This window comes from Papio anubis, chromosome X (genome assembly GCF_008728515.1).
Source record: "Papio anubis isolate 15944 chromosome X, Panubis1.0, whole genome shotgun sequence".
NCBI lineage: Eukaryota > Metazoa > Chordata > Mammalia > Primates > Cercopithecidae > Papio > Papio anubis.
Window position 1 is genome coordinate 96613345 of NC_044996.1, and position 26610 is coordinate 96639954.

The window sequence follows — 26610 nt, forward strand, 5'->3', positions numbered from 1 at the left end:
CGCGCCCCTCGCGCGAGCCACACCTCTCGCGAGCTCACAGGCGGCGGGGGAGCGCGCCAGCGTGCTACGCCAGCTGTGCTGAGCCACACCTCTCGCGAGCTCACAGGCGTCGGGGCGGTGCGTCGGCGTGCTACGCCAGCTGTGCTGCGCTTGCGTAAAACGCAGGCGCCGGCAGTTCCCAACGGGGCTGAGGCGCAAGCTTTGCCGTGCCTCGGCTACCGTCGCTGTCGTCCTGGATGCCATAGCCGCCGCCCCTCCGTCCCTGTCCAGTCACTTAAGAGCCCTTCGGGCCGGCGGTGTCGCGAAAGGAAGCAAGGAAGCGAAGGAATTAGGAAGGGGCGTCTTCCCTTTTCCCCGCGACTTCCCGCGCGACACGCCGTGATGACGTAGAGCGGGCGGGCTGGTTGTGGCTGGGTCGAGAGCGAGGTTGCCACTGGATTTTGGCTGGCGGCGGCCAAAATAGGCGTGGTGACGATGCTAAATGTTGTGATGATTTTCCAAGTTAATATTCACTACGGTGGTACACAGGAAGCACTCGCCGAATGTTAGCTATTAATATTCTGCCGCAATATTCTGGGTGGAAGGAGTCTTAGTGGGGGCAGGGAATGGTAATGATAGCAAGTATTATGTGACAGGCATCGTTGTAAACCACAATTCTATGAGGTAGTTCCCATTATTAAGACTGCTTTGCAGATAAGGAAACTGAGGTTACGGGACTTAACCATGTGACCTTGGGCAAGTTACTGAACAGCTCTGTGCTCCGTTTCCTCATCTGGAAAGTTGTGATAATAATAGTGCCCAGGGCCAGAATGGACTTGAGGAGGGGAGTTCTCATGGGCAGCAGCTCTCCCTATCTGCCCCCTCCAACGGGTAACCACTGCTCCCAAGCAGTAATAGAAAGTGTGTGTGAGTCTGGGGAGCTGTCCCTGGGCACCCTGTCTCCCCCGCAACTCCCACTCCGTGTCTGAATGTCAGCTCTGCAGGAGGCCGGTTTGTCCTCTAATCTCCCTCTCTCATTCTCCACCATTTCCTACCGGGCTATAAGCTGGGACCGGAGAGATAAGCAGTTCGAGGGTTCAGCATCAGACTGACAGATTGACGGTCTCACCGCCCAGTAGCTGTGCCCTCTAATCCTCTTGATGGCAGTTCCTGACGCCGATTCCCTTTCACCCCTCCTACCTGAACCTATCTTTTGTCTCAGCGCAAAAGAGTTGCAGACCTAAGACCTTTAAACCCCTACACTCACCAAAGAAAACACATACAATGATAACACAGTACAAAAAATTTTACAGTTGTGATACCTGCAGCCTAAAAGAGTAGGGAGTCTTGCAAAGGGTCAAGGCCCATTTTTCTGTTGGATCAGAAGAGAGGTTTCTGTAGAGCAGGGGTCAGCAAACTTTATAAAGGGACAGAGAGTAAACATCTTAGGATTTGCAGGCCACATACGGTCTCAGTGGCATTTTTCTTTTTTTCTCTCTCTTTTTAAAACACAACTTAAAAATGTAAAACAGCCCACAGTCTGGCTTTGGCTTGAATGCCGTAGTTTGCCGGTCTGTGCTGTAGTGTCAGGCCTTGATCGTCTCTATCTGGCTGGGATTCTTTTACAGGATTGAGGGTAGGGGCCTTTTTTCCTTTTGTGTGAGGTGTGTGAGGACAGGGATTCATGGGCAGGGTCAGGTCACTTCTAGTGTACCTCTGGTGGGTCATTACAAATGTGCCCTCTGATCCTCTTGATCAGACAGAGTGAGGACAGGGATTCCAGGGATTCCTATGGTTTCTATATTATTGTTCCTTTACTGAATCAAGCAGGGGTTTCTAGAGAGCTCCAGACTATGGGTTCCTGTTCCTGTACAAGTTCAGGATTAAGCTTTTTTTTTTTTTTTTTTGAGACGGGACAGGGTCTCACCCTGTTGTCTAGGCTGGAGTGCAGTGGTGTGAACACGGCTCACTGCAGCTTGAACCTCTTGGGCTCAAGCTATCTTCCCACCTCAGCCTCCCGAGTAGCTGGGACTACAAGTGCATGCCACCGTGCCTGCCTAATTTTTTTTTCTTTATAGAGATGGGGTCTTGCCATGTTGCCCAAGCTGGTCTCAAACTCCTGGACTCAAGCAGTCTGCCCGCTTCAGCTTCCCAAAGCGCTGGGATTACAGGTGTGAGCCACCGTTCGGGGCCAGGATGGGGCTTCTTAGACCTATGTTATGACAGCTTCCTACAAAGAGATCAGGTGGGCCAGTACTGAGTCACAGGTGTTTCTGTATAGGTTCAGAGCTTGTGTTCATATAGATAGTAAGATCAAGTGTGTAGATTTCAGTCAAGAGGTTATTACTGGCCAGGAAGAATGGCTCACACCTGTAATTCCAGCACTTCAGGAGGCCAAGGAGGGCAGATTGCTTGAGCTCAGGAGTTCAAGACCAGCTGGGCAACATTATGAAACCCCGTCTCAATAAAAAACACAAAAATAGCTGGGTGTGGTGGTGTGCATCTGTAGTCCCAGCTACTTGGGAGGCTGAGGTGGGAGGATCGCTTGAGCCTGGGAGGGGAGGCAGAAGTTGTAGTGAGCCGAGATTGTGCCACTGCACTCCATCCTGGGTAATAGAGTGAGATCCTGTCTCAAAAAAAAAAAAAAAAAAAAGATTACTGGCCAGGCATGGTGGCTCACGCTTGTAATCTCAGCACTTTGAGAGGCCTAGGTGGGCAAATAATTTGAGGTCAGGAATTTGAGACCAGCTTGGCCAACATGGTGAAACCCCGTCTTTACCAAAAATACAAAGATTAGCCGGGCGTGGTGGCATACACCTGTAATCCCAGCTACTCAGGAGGCTGAGGCAGGAGAATCTGGGAGGCGGAGGTTGCAGTGAACCAAGATTGCGCCACTGCACTCCAGCCTGGGCGACTCCGTCTCAAAAAAAAAAAAAAAAGAGAGATTATTGTTAATTAGGCTAAATTATCCTAGCTGCTGTAACCCAGAATTTCAGGGGCTTAACAAATAAATGTTTATTTATTGCTCATTCAAAAGCCAATCTGAATATTTACTACTGTTCATTCATGGACCCAGGCAAACTCTATTTTGTGACTCTGTCCTCCTTTAGGTCCTTGGAGTTAGTTGGTTTTCAGTTAGTAGACAGGGAAAGAGAGAAAATGGAGGATTGCATGAGAGATTTTTATGGGCCAGGCCTGGAATTGGTATATGTCACTTCTGCCCATACTCCATTGGTCAGAACCCGTCTTGTGCCCATATCTATCAGCAGGGGATGTTGGAAAAGGTAGAGTGAGCTCAGGAAGAACAGGAACAGGTTTCAATGAGCTTATAGCAGTGTCTGCTATAGGGTTCCATAGACCCCACAGACCTATGCTGTCCTATATGGTAGCTACTAGCCACATGCGGCTACTGCTCTTGAAATGTGGCCAGTTCAACTTGAGATGATATGCTATAAATGTGAAATGTACACCAGATCACGAAACTCAGTATAAAAAGTTTATAATAGCTCAGTAATTTTTATATTGATTACATGTTGAAATGATAATATTTGAATAGATTGGGTAAAAAATATATTGATGTTATTAACAATAATTTTATCTGTTTTTTTTTTCTCTTTTTAGTGTGGCTACATTGAAAATATAAAATTACTCGTGTGATTCACATATTTCTATTGGACAGCACTGCTATAGAAAGTTCTCTTTAAAGTATTGAGACAGGGACTCTTACTGTGTAGGGGTAGGAGCATCTCTGGGTCAGGTTAGTGTTTCCTGTCTGGGGTCAGGAGAATGATTCTGTTACCTGGTAAGGCAGGTTTGCAGGGAAATACGAAGATTGGAGACATTGTAAAGTGAGAGGGAAAGCTGTGAAGGCATTTTTCTTCCCATACAGATTAAGGTTAGGTGTTCCTTTTGAGGCCAGGAGAGTGGTTTTCTGTAGATGGCCAGGCCAGAGGATCACAGCATACTCGGGCCGGGTATTTCTGTCCAGGATCAGAGCTGTGTTACTAGAGACAGACAGATCAGGTGGGTCCATTGGGGGTTAGACCAGGGGTTCCTGTGCAGTCTCCAGGCAGGTATTCATGGTGATTCTGATTATGGGTTTTACAAGTTCAGAACAGAGGTTCCTCTACAGTGTAGAGGTTTTTTATACTGGTTCATTCTTTGGATTACTCTAAAGAGGCAAATCAAAGGTTCCTGTTGAGTGTAAGGGCAGGATTTTCTGTGCCAGCTTAGGACACAGGTTCCCGCTGAGGGTCATAGAGGTTCCTGTGCGGGGTCAGGACAAAGATCCTGTGTGTAGTTAGGACACTGCCCCTTCAGAGATTCAGGTTGGTGTTTCTTCTGTTGGGTCAGGGCAGTGGTTCCTGTACAAGGTGCAGGTGGGGCTTCTAGGACAAGGCCAGGGAAAAGGCTGTTTTAGAGAATCATATTAGACTTCCTGTTCAGGATCAGCAGTGTATTTCCAGGGAGTGAAGCTAGGAGTTACTATAAAGATCAGAGATTCCTGTAAATTCCTATAAAGATCAGAGATTCCTGTAAATTACAGAGATTCCTGTAAATAAATTACTGTAAAAGTAAAGGATTTCTGTTGAGGTTCAGGACAAAGGCTTTCTGCAGAGACCGGTCAGAGGTTCCGGTACAGTTTTAGGGTCAGGCTTCCTGTAGAGCAGTGGTCCCCAACCTTTTTGGCACCAGGGACCAGTTTTGTAGAAGACAGTCTTTCCATGGATGGCGGGGGATGATTTGGGGATGAAACTGTTCCACCTCAGATCATCAGGCATTAGTTAGATTCTCATAAGGAGTGTGCAACCTAGATTCCTCGCATGCACAGTTCACAGTAAGGTTCGTGCTGCTATGAGAATGTAATGCCACTGCTGATTTGACAGGAGGCGGAGCTTAGGTGGTAATGCTTGCTTGCCTGCTGCCCATCTCCTGCTGTGTGGACCAGTTCCTAATAGGCCATGGACCGGTACCAGTCCATGGCCTGGGGATTGGGAACCCCTGCTGTAGAGGATTAGGGTAGTGGAGCTAATGCAAGGTAAGGACCAGGAGCCTCATGCAGCATCAGTAAATGCCACCCATATAGTGAGAAGGGGGGGGTCCTGTATCAGGTGAGGCCATAGGTGCCTGTATAGGCTGAGGTCATGGCTTAAAGTAAATGGTCAAGACAGGCATTCCTGCCATAAGGTCAGGAAGTGGTTTTCTATACAAGTTTAAGACTGAGGTTCATGTTGAGAGTTGGATCATGGGTTCCTGTGGACTCTACCGGATAGGGTGTGAGATCACGGATTGTTGTGCAGGGCAACGTCAGGGATCATTGTCACCAATGAAGGCAAGAGGTTCCACACACAGTTGGGGTTCTTGAAGAGGTTGAGGACAGGGATTTCTGTAAAGACAGAGCTGGGTTCATGGTTTACTACTCAGTTTATTGTGAGTGAGGTGTTTTTAAAATGCTACCTGGAGGACAGGACTGCAGCAGTGTGAGGACAAAGGTAGTCCTGTCTGAGGTCGATACAGGATTCATATAGGGAGACTGGGGCTTCTGTGGATGGTCAGGACAAGCGTTCCTGTCCAAGATGTGCAGGGGCTTCCTTACAGCTTAGTTCAGACGTCTCCAGCTGGGGTTAGGCAGAGGTTCTTACTATCCAAGGGCTGGCATTCCTGTACAGGATCAGGATGGGTTTCCTGTCGATAATTAGATGAAGGGTTCCCCTAGAGCTTCAGAGCTAGTCTTCTGTACCAGGCTTGGAGAGCTATACTTATGGGGGTGAGGCCCAGGGTTCCTGAACAAGGTGGGGCCAGGCATGTGTCCAGCACAGGTTCTGAGAGGGGTTTTTAGAGGATGGGGCCTCCTGCAGGGTGTGAGGGCTGGGCTTCTGAGGGGAGGCCAGACACATGTCTTTTATGGGATCAGGGCTGTTGTGGACAATGCCCACAATGAGCATAGACTCCTGTGATTCTGCAGCAGGCTACTCAGTGGAACTGGCATGCCCACTAGCTGATGGATGGGCTGGTGTTCTGTGGAGGACAACTGCTTACCTATAATATGGTCAGGATCTATGGGTCCCTGCAACCCCCATATCCAGGGCTCTAGGGGAGAAGCCATAAAGAGCAGTTAAGTGTGGGCAGCACTTATTTGCTGGGCTGGGTGTGTCACCCCATCCAAAATCTGCTCTTTAAACTTGGTGGTCAGGGTAAGTTACTCATCAGTTCTGGGCCTCACTCTTCCATTAGTGAAATGAGTATGGGTATATTATCCTCAGAATCTTTGTTTCAGGCACTAATGAGCTAAAGCAACTGGAGCCTCCAAGCCTGCTGCCCGACCCACAGTGAGCCCTCAGGAAAGGGTGCTGCTGCTGGCTGTGGGGAGTGACTGAGCACATGGACCCCAGGCCAGACTGCCCCGCTGGGCCCCTTGCCACCGGCTGTGTGGCCTCCATTGAGCCACTTAAACAGTCTGCCTTAGGATGTCCCCTGACTCAGAGTATGCTCTTGTGTGTTTGTGAAATTGAGGAACAGACTCGCTGTGGGGAGAGCAGCTCACCCAGGTGAGTGGGAGTGTTGGGGAAGGGGTTGGCCCTGTGTGGAGCGCTCCACCTACTGAGGTTGAAACTACCTCCAGGGGCTGCTTTGTCCCCCTAATCTCCCCCTCTCATTCTCTGCCATTTCCCACAGGGCTGCAGGCCGAGCTGGGCTGAGCAAGATAAGACCCATCCGACAGGAAGACCCACAGACAACCCCACGCCCCAGCACTGGCCTCTGACCTTGCCAGCTACCATTCCAGCTCCACCCTTCTCCGCATTCCTTTCCTAAACGTGTCTTTTGTCCCTTGGAAGAGAGTCCCTAACTTACACCCTCTGAAACTCTGCCTGTTGAGACCTCAACAAACAAATGTACACAGAGCTGCTCACATTGTCGGCCACTCAGAGACACTGTGACATGGTACATGCCACACGTAATGCACACACACGCACACCCACGCCCATGCACAGGGACTTGCAGCAAAATATTGCCATTGCCAGACCCACGAACACATCCTGACACACACTTCTTTTTCAACATTCCAAGACTCTTTATCAGATTCTGTGCCCACCATGTATGCTGTCCTGCTGTCTCAAAGGTCCCCCAGCGTTGTGCCCAGCTGCACGACCACAGCCCTGCACACCTCCTTATCACCTGCTCCATCACACACACTTCCAGTGTGCTCATACAGTCACACGGCACCACCCCCAACGTCAGCAGGCCCTGCATGGCCTCTTACCATGACATATGGAACCACCTGGACATTTCACAAAAAGCTTCACATAGACTGTTCCAATCACACAACATAAACCTTGGTCACAAAGTGTCACATGTGCCGCCTCAGCCAGCCTCACATGGTCACACGTTGCAGGCAGGCACTGTCATCAGAAAGCCACAGGCATTGCTACACACTCCACCTGGCTCTACTGTCCAGCCACACACAGACACACCCCCAATTTCAGGACTTTGATGGTTTTATTTTACAAAAGCTTTGAAGGTTCAGGCCATGGGGTGCCTAGGGCCCAGAGACTTGGGTTGTCCAGACAGCTGGCTACAAGAGGAGGAGGACACCACCCCTCCTCTGGAGGCTGTGCTCTGTGCCCTCACGAGCTGAGTGGAGCCACCACAGTAGCGCTGGTGGTGGGGGGCATGGGGCCTGTGGGGAAGGAGCCTGTGGGTGAGCCCAGCAGGGGTCCAGGGAAAGGCATGAGGTGGCTAACAGGCCCTGACAGCACCACAGGGCCCAGGCCTTGGTAGAGATGGGCAGTACCTGGGGGGCCCAGTGTCAGGCCTGAAGCCACCTCCCCACAATTCCCGCTACCACTGCCCCCAGCCACCACCATAAAGCCACCAGCTGGTCCTTCGGCTGCTCCTGTGCCTCCCAGACTGGAGCCCCGTTTCTTTTTCCCTTTTCCAGATGCCTTGCGGTTTCGAGTCTGAATACCATCCTTCCGCATGGTCAGTGGCCGGTTCACCTGCCAAAAGGGAGGCTGCGGGTGTCCCCAACTCCAGACCTTTGCATCTCTGTGTCTCAACCAGGGACACCCTCTCTACCCCACTTCCTTCAGGGTAAGATAATTTTGGGGTGCAGAGATTGTCTTAAGGAATCCTGAGGTTGTGAAACCCTGAGCTTGGGAAAGCCTCCAAGGCTGATAGGAGCTGCCCAAGGTCTAGGACAGGGGGGTGGACATTAACTGATGCCTGGAAGTAGGGGAGAGGAGAGGAGGGAGGAGGGTGGAGGAGGAGGGAATGGAGAAGGAAGGAGGGAGGGTAATAACAGAGAAGGGGGAAAGTAGAAGAGATGAGGGAAGGGGGAGGAAGGAGGGAAAGGAGGAAGGGGAAAGAAGAAAGAGGGTTGTGGGGAAAGAGAGAAGGTGGAACAGGAACAGAGTCCGGGGCAGTGTGGCATGAAGACAGGGAAAGCAGAGGGGTGGCTCCAAGGGGCAGGGTGTCACCTGGTGTAGCTTGTAGTAGAGGCCGCAGGCATTGCACACGGGGTCCCCGCTGGCATTTCTCCGCCACAGTGTCGTGGTGGTCGTCTGGCAGTTGGTGCACTGAGTACCTGCCCGTTTGCTGACAATCTAGGGGACAACAGGATGTGAGATCAGTGCCCTGGGGATGTGGAAGTGGGGGTAAGAGGCTCACAGGGGATGTCAGGAGGACCCAAGAATTGAGGGTCAGGTTAAAGGCAGGGCTTTGTATACAAGGTGATGCCTGAGGATTCTGTATGGGGCCAGTACAGGGGTTCCTGTCTGGTATAAGGTTCTTTTGTTCTGTATTCTATGGGGGACTACATTGGTGGTTCTCAGCTTTGGCTGCGTATCAGAATCACTTGGGGAGCTAAAATATCCTGATGCCCAGGCAGCACCCCAGTCCAATTCCATCAGCACATCTGGGAGAAGGGACCTGGGGTGATTCCAGTGTGAAGCCAAGGACGAAAACACTGGTGTACAGGGTGAGGACAAAGGTTTCTGTTTGAAGCCTATAAGGGTAGATTGAGGATAGGAGCTTCTATAGATCTGGGTTCCTGTACAGGGAAAGGGCAAGAGTTCTTATGTAGGGTGAGGGCAAGGATTTCCATACGGAATGAAATTTTCCTGTGTAGGATGAAGGCAAAGGTTTCCATGTGATATTGGGACAGGGGTTCCTGTACAGGGTGGCCTGCAGTAGCTTCCTGTAAGCATGAGAACAGCGTTCCTATACAATGAGAAGAGGTGGCTGCTTGTACAGGATGAGGACAGGGGTTCCTGTGTGTATGGTGAAGCAGGTCTGTGGTCTTACCAGGCGCTTCTTGGGCCGGATGAGGGGCCTATTCTGCCCATTCATCTTGTGATAGAGGCCGCAGGCATTGCATAGATAGTGGCCTGTCCTGTCCCTCCGCCACAGTGGAGTGGCTGTTGCTCCGCAGTTAACACACTCCCTGGCCTCTGGTGGGGTGAAGAGGAGAAGAGGGAGCTAGGCTTAGCTCAGCTTTACTTTGAGCCACCCTTCCCACCTCAACTTCCCTGTCCTTTTTTGAGTTCCTCACCACAGGGAGGCAGGGGCAGAGTTCCACGAAGCTTGGGAGAGGAATAAGCTGCTGAACTGAGGGGGCTCCCGGTGGGAGAAAAGAAGGTACTGGAAAAGTCAGGGCCCCCATAAGCACTACTGGGGACAGGGAGTGATGAAGGCAGTGCAGGCCCCAGGGTCAAGAGGTCTGGGCTCAGCCGCTCTGTCTTCAAAGTCTCCAGGAAGCTGGTGCTGCCTTTTCCATCTGGATCTTCCGCGGCCTGGGGAGGGGAGTCCTCGCGGGTGGGACACACAGTTGAGGCAGGGTAGAGCCCCGTCTTGCCGTAGGCCCAGCTGGCATATGGTGAGCCCCCTGGGATCCCCTCCATACAGTTGAGCAATGGGTACACCTGAAAGACTGTTGGGGGGCAGGTAGGGACAGAGGAAAGAAGAGGCAAAATCAGTCTAGGGTCAGCCCATGTCAGGGTGCAGTGGTTCCCGGCACCCCCAACATGGTGGCCAAGTTCCCAGCTTTTCCACAGGCTGCCAGAACAGCTGCTGGCCATTGGATGCTTCCTGGATCCTGACACCCACTGGTCAGTGTGGCCTCTGCAATAACCTATGACCATTTCCAAGTGGGCTTTTGAGGATGACTGTTGGGATTTGGAGCTCCACAGATCACTCAACAACTAGGGCAACCACCACATACTTCCAATATTGCCTTTCAGTGTGGTCACCCCAATGTGGCAGGTTGAGGAGCATTGGGATTCCCAGGTCTGCCCTTAACTAGGGAAAGTGGTCAGCACATCCATTTGAGAAGCTTCCAGCCTTTTCTGAGATATCCTCACAGTGGTACTCTGACCTAGCCAAGGATCTCCATGGCAACCCCAACAGCACTCAGCCAATGCCAAGACAGCCACCCAATGGAGTTACCTGGAGAGTGTCTGTAGGCCTCAGCGTCCCTGTAGTAGGCCAGCGCTGCAGCTGCAGCGGTGGCTGTGCTTGGGGCGGTGGAGGAAGCTGCTGCATCCAAGCCCTCAGGCCCAGAGGGGAAGAAAACCCCTGATTCTGGCGTGGAGGACACCAGAGCAGGATCCACAAACTGGGGGAGGGGCTCTGAGGTCCCCAGGGTCCCCAGGCCAGGGAACTCCATGGAGCCTCTGGGGGTTAACCTGCGAAGACAGAAGGGGTCCTCAGACACAGAAATCCTCTGTCCTTCACCTCCTTTCACCTGCTCCTCTTCCCTCCTTCCCCCTCCTCCCACTCCATCACCTCAGTTTCCATATTCCTCCTTCCCACCTCCCATTCCCCTCCTCCTCCTCACCTTAGTCTCCCTTCTCCTTCCCCTCCTTCTCTTCCTCCCTCTCCTCTCTTTCCTCCTGCATCTTCCCCTTCCACTCCTGTGTGCCCCTCCTTTCATCTTCCTCCTCATTCTCTCTATCTTGCCCCGTTTGTCTTTCCTCTCCTCCCTCCTCTCGCTCTTCCTCCACTTTCATCTGCTCCTACCTCTCCCTTCTTCCTTCCATTCTCTTCCTCCCCCTCTTCCCTTTTCCCCCTCTTTCTCCCATCTCTCTTCTTCCCATCTCTTCTTTGTCCCCCTCTTCCCCACTTCCTTCTCTTTCCACTCTTTTCTCATTCTCCTCTCCTACTTCCTTTTTCTTCTCTACCTTCTTCTTTTCCTCATTGACCTCCTCCTTTTCCTTTCCTGTTTCCCCTCTTCCTTGTCCTCCTCTTTTTGTCTTCATTCTCCTTTTATATCTTCCTCACACACCTTATCTCCCTCTCCCCCATCCGCACACACCACTTTTTTTTTTTTTTGAGGCAGGGTCTCCTCTGTTGCCAGGCTGGAGTGCAGTGGCATGATCTCAGCTCACTACACCCACTGCCTCCCAGACGCAAGTGATCCTCCTGTCTCAGCCTCCTGAGTAACTGGAACTACAGGTGTATGTCACCGCGCCTGGCTAGTTTTTGTTTTTTTTTTTGTAGAGATGCGGTATAACTATGTTGCCCAGGCTGGTCTTGAACTCCTGGCCTCAAGTGATCTTCCCACCTCAGCCTCCCAAAGTACTGGGATTACAGGTATGAGTCACCATGTTCGGCCTCTCTTCACCTGTCTACATCTACTCTCCACTCCTTTCTCCTACTACTCATTTTCTCCTCCCCTCCATTTTCTTCATCCTTCTCCTCTCTCCCTTTTCTGTTCATCTTTTTCTCCCTTTCCCCATCTCCTCTCCTCCCCTCCTCCACTTCCTCTTATTCTCCCCATCCCCCCATCCTTTCTTCCCTCCCCCTCTAGAAGAGTCTGGGTGAAGGTGGGATGGGGTGCAGGACCAGAGTCCCTTGAGCCTCTTGGTCACTTCCCCCAGGACTTTGGGGTTCACCATCCTCTGCTCCCCAACTTCATCCCTATCTGTTGTATCTTGCCCTCTAACTTTCTCAGAAACCCCATGGTTTCCGGGCTTGACTCCCTCCTCCCTCCACCTCCGTTGCATCTACAGACAGAAGGCCCCCTTAGTTCCTCCGTAATTCTTGGTGTGGGGGGGTCAGTACCCCCCACTGCTTATCTCTGCCTTCCCCGCCCAACTTTTGAAATCACCCCAAGGCCACTGACTTCCTCTGAAGAGGGTGACAGGTGGGAGGTACCTCTACCGGTACCCTTTCCCCTTGGGAGGCCCGCCATAGTTCTGCTTTCAGGCTCTTTCAGTTCCCAGGCCTCAGTTTCCCCATCTGCTGTATTGGGGGTGGTGATGGGCTGCAGCTGAGCTGAGACTTGTGGGATGGTCCTTTGCCTCTGTTTTGCCTTGTGTGTGTCTCTGTCATCTAGCTCTCCACCTCTCTGTCCCCCAGGGCTCTTTCCCCTGACTCTGTTTCCTCTCAAGTCTGACTCTGTAGCTCCCCCAGCTTTCTGTGTTTCTATGATATAGCTTGTCTTGTCTTCTCCTTTTGTGCTTTTTTTTTTTTTAAGACAGAATCTCACTCTGTCACCCAGGCTGGCGTGCAGTGGTGCGATCTTGGCTCACTGCAACCTCAGCCTCCCAGGTTCAAGTGATTCTCATGCCTCAGCCTCCCTAGTAGCTGGGATTACAGGCACGTGCCACCACACCCAGCTAATTTTTGTATTTTTAGTAGAGATGGGGTTTTGCCATGTTGGCCAGGCTGGTCTTGAACTCCTGACCTCAAGTGATCTGCCCACCTTGGCCTCCCAAAGTGCTGAGATTATAGGCGTGAGCCACCGCGCCCGGCCTCTTTCTGTGCTTTTATAAATGTTTGATGATTTTCTGTCTTGTTTTCTGTCTTTCCATGTTTCTCTCTCTGGCTCTCTCTGTTACTCTTGCTTTCTCCCTTTCCTCTATCTCTCTGAACATCTCTGCATGTCTCCCATTCTTCCCGCTTGTTTGTCTCTTCCCTCTGTTTCCCTCTCTTTGGGTCCTCTGACCTTATGTCCATGTGCCTCGTAGTAGTCTCATACCCCTAACCATACCCAGCCACATGCAGCTCGGGATAAGGAGCCTGGAATGCTGGCCCTGGCCCTACTGTGCTGGCCTGCTCTGTTTCTGTGTCTGTAGGGTGGAGTGACAGGGCTAGACTAGAAGGCTGTCTTCAAACTGCCCTTCACCCCTGCTTACATGACCCATGGTATAGACAGGCTAAGGGGCAGGCCCAGGCTTGGGGATTGTGCTAGGAAAGAGATGGGCCACAAGTGTGCCCACCACCAACACCTTCACAGCCCCAGGGTGCCTGCTGTTGCTCTCTGAAGAGAGTGTCTTGCTTCCCCATCTTGGTCTCTATCTCTTTCCTCTCTGTCTCTAATTCTGTGTTAGTCTCTGTCTCTTCATAGTGCTACCTGCGGGTATCTCTGCATTTCTATCTCCTTTTCTGCTCCTGGGTCTTTTTTTCTTTTTCTCCGGCCGTTTGTCTGTCTCTGTCTCTTACTCATTAAGTTTCTCTCTCTCTGTTTTTCCTTTCTCTTTCTGTCTCTTTTGTCTCTTGCTCTTTGTCTCTGTGTCTCTGTCTCTCTCTTCCCATCTCTCCCTCTGTTTCTCCTTCCCGTCCCTGTCTCATTGTGTGTCTCCTGCTCTCTTTCTTTCACCTACTATTCCCTCATCCCCTCAACCCCACCTTGCACACCATGATCTCCCTCTAGCCCCACTGCCCCCAACCCCTGCACTTCACACCTTGGTGAGTCCAGGGCTGCCCACCCCTCCCATGGCAGGGGCCCAGCCCCCTCACCCCCAGTTATCACTCTCCGGACAGAGATAAAGTTTATCTCGAGGCTGGGGGATATGAAAGCTCCTTATCAGCTGCCCCACTAGAGTAAGTGTTGCCCCAACGGTGGCAGCAGGCAGCAGCCGGCACCCTCCACTCTCCCTCGGCCCCAGCCCCTCACCCCAGGTAACATTCCAATCTTAGCCCTCAAGGGAGGGTCTCACGGGGCTGAAAGGAGCAGATATAAGGTCTAGGGAGCAGATACGGGGCTTGCGGGGAGATAGAGGTGGAGTTTGAGGGTCAGATATGGGGTTAAGTCAGAGAGAGGTTTGGGGTGTAGCCATGGAGTTTGGGGGAAGGCAGATATGGGGGTTTATGGAGCAGAGACAAGCTTGGAAGTTCAGGGACACATTTTGGGCTCAGGAATAGGTTGTGAAAACAGACGAGGTTGGGGGATCAGAGGCAAAGTTTGAGAGTCAGAAATAAAGTTGAGAAGTAGTGTGGGAGTCAGATTCTGAGGGTCATAGAAAAATCTGGGGAGTTCAAGGGTTTTTCTGGAGGAGAGATGGAGTTTAGGAGTGAAAGATCTGTTTGGAGACAGAAATGTGGCTAGTGATTAAAGGGGAGTTTGAGAAGCCAAGATAGAATTGGAGTAGAGAAAGACTTGGAGCTGGAGAGATTCAGGGAGACAAAGAGATGTGTTTTAGGGCTGAGATAGGGTTTTGGGAAGGCAGACATGAGGGTTCATGCGGCAGAACAGATTTTGGGGAGTCGACTTGGTATTTGGAGTGACAAAGATATTTTACTGAGTAGGCAGGGAGTTGGGAGAGAGAAATGGTTTGGGGAGATCAGAGAGAAGTCATTGGGAACAAAGAGTGGGTTTGAGAGGGAGAGATGGGGTAAGAGGATGGAGCTAGGGTTTGGCAGATCAGAGACAGGTTTGGGGGCTCAGAGAGAGTGGGGCAAAGACAAGGTGTTATAGAGCGGATAAGGGGTTTGGGAGCAGAAAAGTGAGGTTTGGAGGAGAAGTCAGGGAGACAGAGACAAGTGTGGGTGAGTGGAAATCAGATATGGGACAGGGAAAGGATTTCAGGGGATAAAGTCATGTTTTGAGAGGCAGAGTTAGTGTTCAGGGGAGACAGACCTAGGGGTATAGGGAGCAAAGTGAAAGGATCCAGAGGATATAGATATCTTGGACGGAATGGATGGGAGGGCAGAAAGAGGTGGGGTTTAGGGGGTAGATTTGGGGTAGAAATGGGAGTTGGAAAGACAGATGGGTCTGAGGAGCTGTAAAGGGATTCAGGGCTGGCTGACACTTTGGGGACCAGCCGTGGGTTGGGGAGCCTGGAGCAAGCTGAGGGGTGGGTAGCCATAAAGGTAGGGGTAGCAGGCCCAGGGTTGCCTTGGTGGGAGCTCAGTGGGGGCTGAGACTGACCTGGGCTGGTTGTTGCAGAGGGTTCAGCCGCCTTGGGGATGTGGCAAGCTCAGTGTGATCCCAGGGGGTGTCCTGGCTGGCCTTGGCCTTTGAGGCTCCCTTCCTCCCTCCCTCCCTCCCTCCCTCCCTCCCTTCTCCCTCCTCCCTCCTCCCCAGGGAGTGGCTGGTGCCCCAGTGGGTGGGGCGGTCCAGGGGAGGGGCCGGGTCCCATGCTTGTGGGGCACCTCTTGGGCACTGGAGGCCCTCTTCCACCCTCCCTGCCCACGCTGGGGATTCTTGAACCCCGCTCAACTTAGGCTCCCAGGGACTGTAGTGTCCAGACAAGCAAAAGAAGCTGAAACCAAGATAAATGAAAATAGCAGATATGGTTTCATGACTTCACTGGGCTTTTCAGAGAGTAAAGCCCTTAAGGTGTGCGGGGCCGGTGTGGGCTAGACTCCTATGTATGTGCGTCTTCCTGGCTGCAGGGAGAGAAGGGATGTGGCTGTACCCATTTTGCAGGTGAGAAGAGTGAGGCTCAGAGAGGTTCTGCTGGATTTGAACTAGAGCCTGTGGGATACCTTGATGACCCAGGCTAAGCCTGCGGGCCAGGCCAGTGCTGGCGGGAGTCAGGGGCATACTCACTGAGCGCCCCACTGGGGCTTACGCCAGCTCCAGCCTGCCCTGGGGCAACAGATAAGTCTTATCAGATGTAGGCGACTGTGGCTGTTGGCGCCGCAGTAACAGGCTGTCTTGGGGTGAGGGTGTGGGGGTAGGAACACCCAGGGACAGCGGCCTCAACTTCTTCCCCACCATGCTGCCTTGGAGGCGGGAAACTGAGGTGGGAGCCAGGGATGATTCCTCGAGGAGTGAGATAGGGTAGGGAAGGATAGGGATAGAGTGGGAGAGACAGAGGCAGAGAGACAGACAAAAACAGAGATAGGCGGAGAGAGATGGAAATGGGGAGAAAGAGAGTGACAGAGATAAATAGAGAAGGAGACAGACGTGGAAGGAGGCAGAGAGAGGGCACAAAAGGAAAGGAGAAACAAAGAGGGCGAGACATCCGGGGAGAACCAGAGACCATTAAAGACAGATAGAGAGAGGCAAAGAGAGAATGAGAGACAGAGATGGACAGAAGCGACAGACAAAACCTGAAAGGGAAAGAGGCCAAAGACACAAGTGGAGAACTGAGAAGGGAGACAGAGACAGAGGGATATTCAGAGACAGACTCAGAGGAAGGTCATTAGACCTCCGGTGGCCGACTGGATCACACCCTTGGCATGTGGTGCCCACACAAGTGGGATGGGGGGATGTGAATTGATGTAGCTTGTGACTCTGCCCTCAGCCCTCAGCAACGGACAACCAGAATGTGGCTAGACCTCTGCACCCCAGTACCCACACTCCTGCCCTGCTCCACCTCCTCCAAATATTAATGACAACAACCACAGTGTCTCATAGACCTGTACCTAACCTGAGCACTTTTTCCACATGAAAGCATCTGACACACATGCACACATGGGACAAGGAGCTGTCCTGCCCACCTAGTCTACAGATGGGGAGACTGAGACCTACAAAGGGCAGAGGGCAAGGATGGAGCCCCAGGTCAGTGGGGTCGACTTGCCCACTGGCCCACCCTGGAGGGATCTTACCATTCTTATCTCACTCCTCTGAACCTCAGTGTCCTCATATGCAAAATGAGAGATTTGAGGAGGAAAGAGAGCAAGCCCATGAATTCCTATTTATTGAGCTCCTGCTGGTGTGCCACACCCCGTGCTGAGCCCACATCAGTAATAAGGAGAACGACTACAAAGACTCCTCTGACTTAAGTGGCAGTGGTTTCAGGAGATGGACTCTAGAGCCAGCTCATCCTCTTTCAGAGACTGCCCTAAACACTAACGGATTGGGTGACCTTGGGAGAGTTACCATCCCCTCTGGAATTTAGCTCCTCATCTGTAAAAATGGGGTAATAGTATACCCCAATAAGCCACTCCATGCAGTGACTGGGGAGACTAAATGAGTTTTAACCCATGTTACATGATTTTAGCTTACTTGAATCTGAAATCTCAATAAATATTAAGTATCCTTATTTATTGAGTACCTACTGTATACAGGGGAGAGTACACAGCCCTTTCTAACCCTACAACTACTTATAGTACTAATGCTAATAATATGCTGACACCAAGAGTAATACCAATATTAATTGTAATATTAATACACTAAAACTAATTTTATTTCTTTAAATTTATGATTGACACATAATAGTTGTACATATATATGGGGTAAAACATGATGTTCTGATACATGTATACATTGTGTAGTGATCAAATCAAGGTAATTAGCATATTCATCGCCTTAAACATTCATCTTTTCTTTGTGATGAGAACGTTCAAAAACGCCTCTTTTAGCTATTTTGAAATGCACATTTATCGTTGACTCTAGTCATTGTACTATGCATTAGAACACCAGAACTTATGCCTTCTATCTAACTGTAGCTTTGTACCCATTGACAGCCTCTCCCCATCCCTCCCTGCCTCCTACCCTCCCATCTGCTGGTAACCACTATTCTACTCTCAACTTCTATAAGGACATACTAATTTTCATAGTAATACTCATCTAATGCTAATACTAATTTTAATCTAACAGTAATACTATTATTAATACTAATTCTAAAACTATTCTAATTCTAACAACAATAGTGATAATGATACATACTAAATCTTTTTGGAGGACAGTGTCTGACTATGTCACGCAGGCTGGAATGCAGTGATGATCTCAGCTCACTGCAGCCTCCACCTCCTGGGCTCAAGCGATCCTCCCACCTCAACCTCCTGAGTAGCTGGGACTTCAGGTGCATGCCACCACACCCGGCAAAAATTTTTTTTTTTCAGTAGAGATGAGGTCTCGCTATGCTGCCCAGGCTTGTTTAATTCTGATATTAATGGTAGCATTAATAGACTAATAATAACAGCAGCAGCATTATTTGCTGAGTGACCCCAGGCACTGTGCTAAGCTCCCTCCACCCATAATTCTATCACATTCTTACCAGCTCCTTGTGGTGCAAGTGTGTATAATTGCCCTCACCTCCAGACTGGGTCTACATAGGTGTTAGGAAATGAAGATGTTCCTCCAGGGCCCTGGGTTCTTGTCTCAACTCTGACACTGATTTGCTGTGTGATTCCTGGGCCAGACACCCTCTGAGCCTCAGTTTCTTCATCTGGAAAACGGGTACGGTCATAGCCCCCCACATGTATAGGAACCACTCAGCACAGGGCCTGCTGGCACACCATAAATGGTGTGCTCTGTAAATGGGAATTCTCATTATCATTATTATTATTAGAAGCAGTGGTCACAACATAGGGAAATCTGTCCTCACAGGGAATGGCAGGCTGGAGGCATGTCTAAGAGCTAAGACAAGGATTAGGCTGCTGGACTCACCCCATTTCTTCATTTCTGGAGAGCACAAAGGGCTCAGGAAGAGAAACCAAGGGTGAGGAGTGGGGCACCCCAGAGCCCTGCCTCCAGCAAGAGCTGGAAACCCAAAGGCTGTGAGGCCAGGCCTCACCCCATTCCCTCCCCCATCCTCGTGGAGGGGGCGCGGGCTCAGAAGTCTGCGGCGACAGTTCAGCCGGCAAGGAGGCAGCTGGGAGTGGGCAGATAAGGGAATCGGCAGGGCCAGATCAGGCTTTGGGGGAGACGAGGGCGGGGGTGGGGGTGGGGTGTCCTGGCCGCGCATCTTCTCCGTCAGGCCTAAGTTTGAGACTCATCTTCAATGTCCTCTCTTCTCGGAAGCCTTCCCTGACTGGCTCACTCCCTCCTGGCATCTTTTGGGGTTCTAGGGCCCCTGCTTGGTCCAGGCCCCATGGCATTTGTACTGTTTGTGCCTCTTTGTACTGTGGAGCTCACCAGGGTGGGGACAGAGCCTGACAGACTGTGGTGTCAAAAGCACCAAGGCAAATGTCAACCAAAGCCTGGCTAAGGAGTCAAGCATTTGCCCTCAGAACCAAACTGTTGGTTGATTTTTTTAAAAAAACCGAAAGTATAAAGGGTACTGTAACAAGCATCTGCTTTTGTCAAACATTAATATTTTGCCTTATTGACTTCAGATTGTTTTTAAAAGATATGTGATATTACAGATGCTCTTGTACTGATTCCATTTCCTTCCCTCCTTCTACTGCCTTGAGCTTGGTGTTTATCTTCCTCATGAGTATTTTTACTCCATCGCTCCATATGTTGGTACCCATAAACACCATATGATGCCCAGGGTTTTTGTTGGCCTGTTTTTGCACTTCATGGAAATGGAAGCACATCATACAGTATGTACTGCTTTTGCTCAGCCTAATGTCTGTGACGTTCTGCCACGTTGTCGTGTGTATCAATAGTTCATTCTTTTTTTTCTTTTTCTGTTTATTGAGACGTAATTCACATACCATAAAATTCACTCTTAACCATAAAATTCACTCTTAAAATGTATAGTAAAGCGATTAGTATATTCACGAGGTTGTGTAACTATCCACTACCTAATTCAAGAACATTTTCGTCACCCCCAAAAGGAACTCTGTATCTATTAACATTCACCCTCCCATTCCATTTCCCTCTCCTCCCATCCCCGGGCCATCGCAAATCTCTTTGTCTCTATGAATTTGTCTGTTTTGGACATTTCATATAAATGTATTCATATAATATGTGGCCTTTTGTAACTGCCTTCTTTTACTTCACATAGATTTTTTAAGGTTCATTCATGTTGTAGCATGTATCAGTACTTCATTTTCATGACTGAATAATATTCCACTGTATGAAAATACCTACTACATTATAGCTAGGATATGGTGGCTCACGCCTGTAATCTCAGCACTTTGCGAGGTTGAGGTGGGTGGACTGCTTGAGCCCAGGAGTTCGAGACCAGCCTGGGCAGCATAGCAAGAACACGTGTCTACAAAAAAGATTAGCCGGGTGTGGTGATGCATGCCTATGGTCCCAGCTACTTGGGAGGCTCAGATGGGAGGATCAGCAAGTTGAGGCTGCAGTGAGCCGTGATTGCACCACTGCCCTCCAGCCTAGGCAACAGAGTGAGACCCTGTCTCAAAAGGTAAAAGGGAAAAAAGAAATACCACATTATGCTTATCCATTCACCCATAGATGGACTCTTGGCTATCATGAATAATGCTGCTATAAACATTCATGTGAAAGTTTTTTTGTGGACATATGTTCTTCGTTTTCTTGGGTATATAACTAGGAATGGAATTGCGGGGTGATATGGTAATTCTATGTTTAACTTTCTGAGGAACTGCAAGTGTTCTTCACAGCTACTGTACGGGGATTCAAATTTAAATTTAACCACATTCTCTCCAACACTTGTTTTTCTTTTCTTTTCTTTTCTCTTCTCTTCTCTTCTCTTCTCTTCTCTTTTCTTTCTCTTTCTCTTTCTCTCTCTTTCTTTCTTTTTGGCAGGGTCTCACTCTGTTGCCCAGGCTGGAGTGCAGTGGCATGATCTCAGCTCACTGCAGCCTCAACCTCCTGGGTTCAAGTGATCCTCCCACCTCAGCCTCCTGAGTAGCCAGGACTACAGGTGCATGCCATCACACCCAGCTAAATTTTTGTAATTTTTTTGTAGAGGTGGAGTTTTCGCCATGTTGCTTATGCTAGTCTCAAACTACTGGGCTCAAGCAATCTTTCCACCTTGGCCTTGCAAAGTGCTGGAATTACAGGCTACCACACCTGGCCTCCAACACTTTTTATTGTCCCTCTTTTGATTCTAGCCGTCCTACTGGGTGTGAAGTGGTATCTCGTTATGGTTTTGATTTGCATTTCCCTGTGATCACTGATATTGAGCATCTTTTCATAAACTTGTTGGTCATTTATCTTCTTCTTCTTCTTTTTTTTTTTTTTTTTGAGATGTGGTCTTGTTCTGTCACCCAGGCTGGAGTGCAGTGGCATGATGTTGGCTCACTGCAGCCTCCAACTCCCGGGTTCAAGCGATTATCCTGCCTCAGTCTCCTGAGTAGCTGGGATTACAGGCGCCCGCCACCATGCTTGGCTAATTTTTGTATTATTAGGAGAGATGGGGTTTCACTATATTGGCTAGGCTGGTCTTGAACTCCTGACCACAAGTGATCCATCTGCTTCAGCCTCCCAAAATGCTGGGATTACAGGCATGAGCCACTGTGCCCGGCTCATTTATCTTCTTTGGAGAAGTGTTTATTTAAATCCTTTGCCCACTTTGAATTGGGTTGTTTGTCCTTTCATTGTTGAGTAGTAAGAGTTCTTTATGTTCTCTGGATACTAGACTCTTTTTAGATATGTGATTTTCAAACATTGTCTTCTATAGGTTGTCTTTTCACTTTTTTTTTTTTTTTTTTTTGAGACAGAGTCTCACTTTGTCGCCCAGGCTGGAGTACAGTGGGGATGAACGTGGCTCACTGAGGCCTTGACCTCCCAGGCTCAAGTGATCCTCCTGCCTCAGTCCCCCAAGTAACTGGGACTACAGGTGCATGCCACCATTCCTGGCTAATTTTTGTACTTTTTGCAGAGACAGGGTTTCACCTTGTTGCCCTGGCTGGTCTTGAACACCTGAGTTCAAGCAGTCCACTCACTTCAGCCTCACAAAGTGGTGAGATTACAGGCGTGAGCCACTGCGTCCGGCCAGAAAGCTTATAGTTTTGATGAACTCCAATGTATCTATTTTTTCGTTGGCTGCTTATGCTTTATATGTCATGTCTAAAAACCATTGCCTAATCCAAGATCACAAAGACTTATGCCTGTTTTCTTCTAAAGTAGCAGTCCCTAACCTTTTTTGGCACCAGGGACTGGTTTCGTGGAAGACAGTTTTTTTCCACAGAAGTGGGGATGTTTTCAGGATGATTCAAGCGCATTATATTAGAGTCTCATAAGGAGTGCACAACTAGATCCCTCACATGCACAGTTCACAATAGGGTTTCAGCTCCTAAGAGAATCCAATGCTGCAGCTGATTTGACAGGAGGCAGGGCTCAGCTTCATGAATGGCAGCAAGCTACAGCTCACCTCCTGCTGTGTGGCCCAGTTTCTAAGACGCCACAGATGGGTCTGTGGCCCGGGAGTTGGGGACCCCCATTCTAAAAGTTTTATGGTTTTAGCTCTTATATTTAGGTATTTGATCTGTTTTGAGTTGTTTTTTGTATATGGTATGAGGAAGGGGTCCCACTTTATTCTTTTGCATGTGGATACTCAGCTGTCTCAGCACCATTTGTTGAAAGGAGCATTCTTTCCCCATTGAATGGTCTTGGTACACTTGTCAAAAATCAATTGCTGGCTGGACACAGTGGCTAACACCTGTAATCCCAGCATTTTGGGAGGCTAAGGTGGGAGGATCACTTGAACCCAGGAGTTCAGTCTGTCCAACACAGTGAGACCCTGTCTCTACAAAAAGTTTTTAAAAAATTAGCTGAGCATGATGGTGCATGCTTGTAGTCCCAGCTACTTGGGAGGCTGAGGTGGGAGGATCACTTAGCCCAGGAGTTTGAGGCTGCAGTGAGCTGTGTTTGTGACTGGGCAACAGAGCAAGTCCCTGTCTCAAAAAAATCAGTTGCCTATAATGTATGAATTTATTTCTGGACTTTCAATTCTATTTCGTTAATTTATATGTATGTTTTAATGCCAGTAGCACATGGTCTTGATTACTGTAGCTATATAGTAAGTTTTTAAACTGGGAGGTGCAAGTCCTCCAACTTTGTTTTTCTTTTTCAAGATTGTTGTATTTTGGGCCCCTAGCACTCCCATGTGAATCAGCTTGTCAGTTCTGCAAAGAAGCAAGCTGGGATTCTGATAGGGATTGCATCAAGCCTATAGATCAATTGGGGGAGTATTGCCATCTTAACACTATAAAGTCTTCTAGTCCACGAACATGTGATGTCTTTCCATTTATTTAGGTCTTCTTTCAGTGCTTTCAATAATATTTTATAGTTTTCAGTGTGTAAATCTTGCCCTTCTTTCATTCATTTTATTACTAAGTATTTTATTCATTTTGAAGCTATTGTAAATGGAATAGTTTCTTAATTTCACTTTTGGATTGTTAATTGCTAGCATATATGGTTAAGCTTTGTATGATCTTGAATCATACAAAATCTCATATCCTGCAACCTTGCTCTAATGGTTATGCACTAATGGTGCTCTAATGGTTTTGTTGTGGATTCTTTAATATTTTCTATGTATAAAATCATGTCATCTGCATAGAGGGATAGTTTTACTTCTTCCTTTCCAATATGGATACCTTTTATTTCTTTTTATTGCCTAATTGCCCCAGCTAGAGCATCCAGTACAATGTTGAAAAGATGTGGTGAGAAGGGGAATCCTTGTGTTGTTCCTTTCCAACTTTCAGCATTAAGTATGATGTTAGCTGTGGGTTTTTTGTGGGTGTCCTTTATCAGGTTGAGGAAGTTCTCTTCTATTCCTAGTTTGTTGAGTGTTTTTATCATGAAGGAGTGTTGAATTTTGTCAAACGTTTTTTCTGCATCTCCTGAAAAGATCATGTGGTGTTTGTTCTTTATTATATTAATATAATGCATTATATTGATTGATTTCCATTAGTTGACCAAACTTTGCATTCTTAGGATAAATCCCACTTGGCCGTGGTGTATAATCCTTTTATATGTTGCTGGATTCTACTTACTTGTATTTTATTGAGGATTTTTGCATCTATACTTATAAGAGATATTGGTCTGTAGTTTTCTTGTGATGTCTTTGTCTAGTTTTCTCATCAGAGTAATGCTGGCCTCATAAGTTCGTTCCCTTTTATTGAAAGTAATATTCCATGGAACGGATATACCACATTTTGTTTAACCATTCATCTGTTGATGAACATTTACATTGTTTCTAGTTTCTTTCCCTATTATAACAAATCTGCAATTTATAAACTCATATTCCTCTCTCTCTGCACAACTGTGAAGGAGTTTCTCAGGGGAGGAGGGAGGAAATATCAGAGCATCTACCCATTTATTCATCTACCTACCCACTCACCCATCCACCCATCTGTTCCTTCCTTCCTTCCTCTATTCCTTCATTTTCTCTTTCCTTTCATCCATAAATCATCCATCTCCGGGCATATAATGTCTGGGTCCATGGCAAATTGTCTTTTAGAATGAGGCAGAAAACCTGGCTGGGCTTGGTGGCTCATGCCTGTAATCCCAGCACTTTGGGAGGCTGAGGTGGGAGGATCCCTTGACCCCAGGAGTTTGAAGCCAGCCCGGGCAACATAGCGAGACCCTGTTTCTACAAAAAATTTAAAAATTTGCCGGGGCCGGGCACAGTGGCTCATGCCTGTAATCCCAGCACTTTGGGAGGCCGAGGTAGGCAGATCACAAGCTCAGGAGATCAAGACCATCCTGGCTAACATGGTGAAACCCGCCTCTACTGAAAATACAAAAATTAGTCAAGGCGGTGGCATCACGCTCAGCCCACCTACTTGGGAGGCTGAGGCAGGAGAATGGGGTGAACAGGAGGCGGAGCTTGCACGACGAGATTAGCCCCACCAGATCTGTGCCTGCGAAGAGAGCCGAGACTCGGCTCAAAAATCCTCTTGCTTCAACCTCCCAAACTGCTGGGACTACAGGCGTGAGCCACCGCACCCAGCCAGGAGATGATTTTTTTTTTTTTTTTTTTGAGACAGAGTCTCTCGCCTCTGCTGCCCAGGCTGGAGGCAGGGCTAAATCAGCCAGGAGATGATTTTTTAATGGTTAGATTCTGGAGATATTTTGAAGATAGGGACTGGATGAGTTCCCAAAAAAGAGGATGTCAGCTAGAGAAGAGGCCTGAGGACATTTCGGATTCTAAAACAAGAGAAGGGACAGGCAGATGAGTCAGGCAAGTGGGAAGGAAAGTGTGCGGATTCCTGAGTGAAGGAGTGATGGATAAAGGAGCATGTGTGAGAGTCTCTTGAAGTAAAGGAGCCCCTGGTCTTCTGGACTCTGGTCGCTAAATAGTCTTCAGAGGGTAGTTCAGCCAGACCCTGTGAATGAACCGCCAAGGAGCCCCAAAAGTGCTGCGAAGAGAGGGAGTATAAGGATATGAGTTTTAGTATGTAAAAGGTTTTCCTAAAACCTGTAGCATTTTCCGGCAGTGGAAAAAAGAAGGAAAGGAAAGGAAAGGAAAGGGAAGGGAAGGAAGGAAAGGGAAGGGAAAGGAAAGGAAAGGGAAGGGAAGGAAGGAAAGGGAAGGGAAAGGAAAGGAGGAAAGGAAGGAAAGAAAGGGAGGGATGGGGGAGGGAAAGAAGGAAGGAAGGAAGGAAGGAAGGAAGGAAAGAAAGAAGAAACAAAAACTGTAGCAGGTTTTCTGGTTTTTTTTTGTTTTTTTTTTTGACAGGTCTGGCTCTGTCACCCAGGCTGTTAGCCAAGATAGTCTTGATCTCCTGACCTCGTAATCTGCCCGCCTTAGCCTCCCAAAGTGCTGGGATTATAGATGTGAGCTACCGCGCCCGGCAGGAGGATCTCTTGAGGCCAGGAGTTCGACACCAGCCTGAGCAACATAGTGAGACCCCGACTCTACCAAAAAAAAAAAAAAAAGGAAAAACCCCAAACAAATAAAAATCACTTCCCATGTCCCACCATCACACTTGCGTGGACCACTGCAGTGGCCTCCCCTTCACTGATCGCCTGTTTCCACCCTCGCTCTGACAGTATATTTTCCATGCAGTGGCCAGAGGGAGCCTGTTAAATCCTAAATCAGATCACGTCCCTCCTCTGTCCACAACCTTCCTTCAGCTGCCTGTCACTCAGAGTAAAAGACAAAGCCCTTGCCCTGGCCTGCCAGACCCCACCCATCTATACCGCTTGCTTCCCCCACTGACTTCCTTGCTGTTCCTCACACACACCAGGCACATTCATGCATTAGGGCCTTTGCACTGGCCGATGCCTCTGCCTGGTGTGCCCTTCCTCCACTGGCTAGCTGTGTGACTTACTCATCTCTTCAGATCTGTGCTCAAGACCCTTCTCAGTCACACTTTCCGGGACCACCTCATTAGACATCAGAAGCTGCCCCAGCAATTTCTTTTTTTTCAAGTCAGAGTCTCGCTCTGTCACCCAGGAAGGAGTGCAGTGGCGCGATCTCGGCTCATGCAACCTCTGCCTTTGGGTTTAAGCAATTCTGGTGCCTCAGCCTCCCGAGTAGCTGGGACTACAGACATAGGCCACCACGCCCGGCTAATTTTTGTATTTTTAGTAGACACGGGGTTTTGCCATGTTGGTCAGGCTGGTCTCGAACGCCTGACCTCAGTGATCCGCCTGCCTTGGCCCCCCGAAGTGCTGGGATTACAGGGATGAGCCACTGTGTCCAACCTGCCCCAACAGTTTTTATCTGCATTCCCTCTTTTCCGTGTTTTCTTTTTCTCCAAACCATTTATCAACCTGTAACATACTTAATATTTTACCTACTTAGTTTTATTTATTTTCTATCTCTCCCACTAGAATGGCAATTCCACAAACAGAGGTATGCTTATCTCTTTTGCTCAATGCTGTCTCTCCAGTGCCTGGAACAG

General features: G+C 49.0%; 1 protein-coding gene across 1 annotated transcript; it reads right to left on the reverse strand.

The window, feature by feature from the left end:
* Positions 1-7457: 7457 nt before the first annotated feature.
* GATA1 (GATA binding protein 1) lies at positions 7458-15231 on the reverse strand. Its single transcript, XM_003917676.2, has 6 exons — positions 15131-15231; positions 10423-10661; positions 9530-9907; positions 9283-9428; positions 8457-8582; positions 7458-7976 (listed from the first exon to the last, which is right to left on the reverse strand). Exons 2-6 carry the CDS (start codon positions 10640-10642, stop codon positions 7605-7607), a joined length of 1242 nt encoding a protein of 413 aa, XP_003917725.1. The 5' UTR covers positions 10643-10661; positions 15131-15231; the 3' UTR covers positions 7458-7604.
* Positions 15232-26610: the final 11379 nt, after the last annotated feature.

Bases quoted from the DNA above. Each gene is read 5' to 3' on its own strand.
- GATA1 (XM_003917676.2), bottom strand. From the start codon at position 10,642: ATGGAGTTCCCTGGCCTGGGGACCCTGGGGACCTCAGAGCCCCTCCCC. The intron at 8,583-9,282 runs GTAAGACCACAG...GTTGTCCCCTAG, and splicing joins TCCGGCCCAAGAAGCGCCTG to ATTGTCAGCAAACGGGCAGG. The intron at 7,977-8,456 runs GTGACACCCTGC...CCCTTTTGGCAG, and splicing joins TCTACTACAAGCTACACCAG to GTGAACCGGCCACTGACCAT.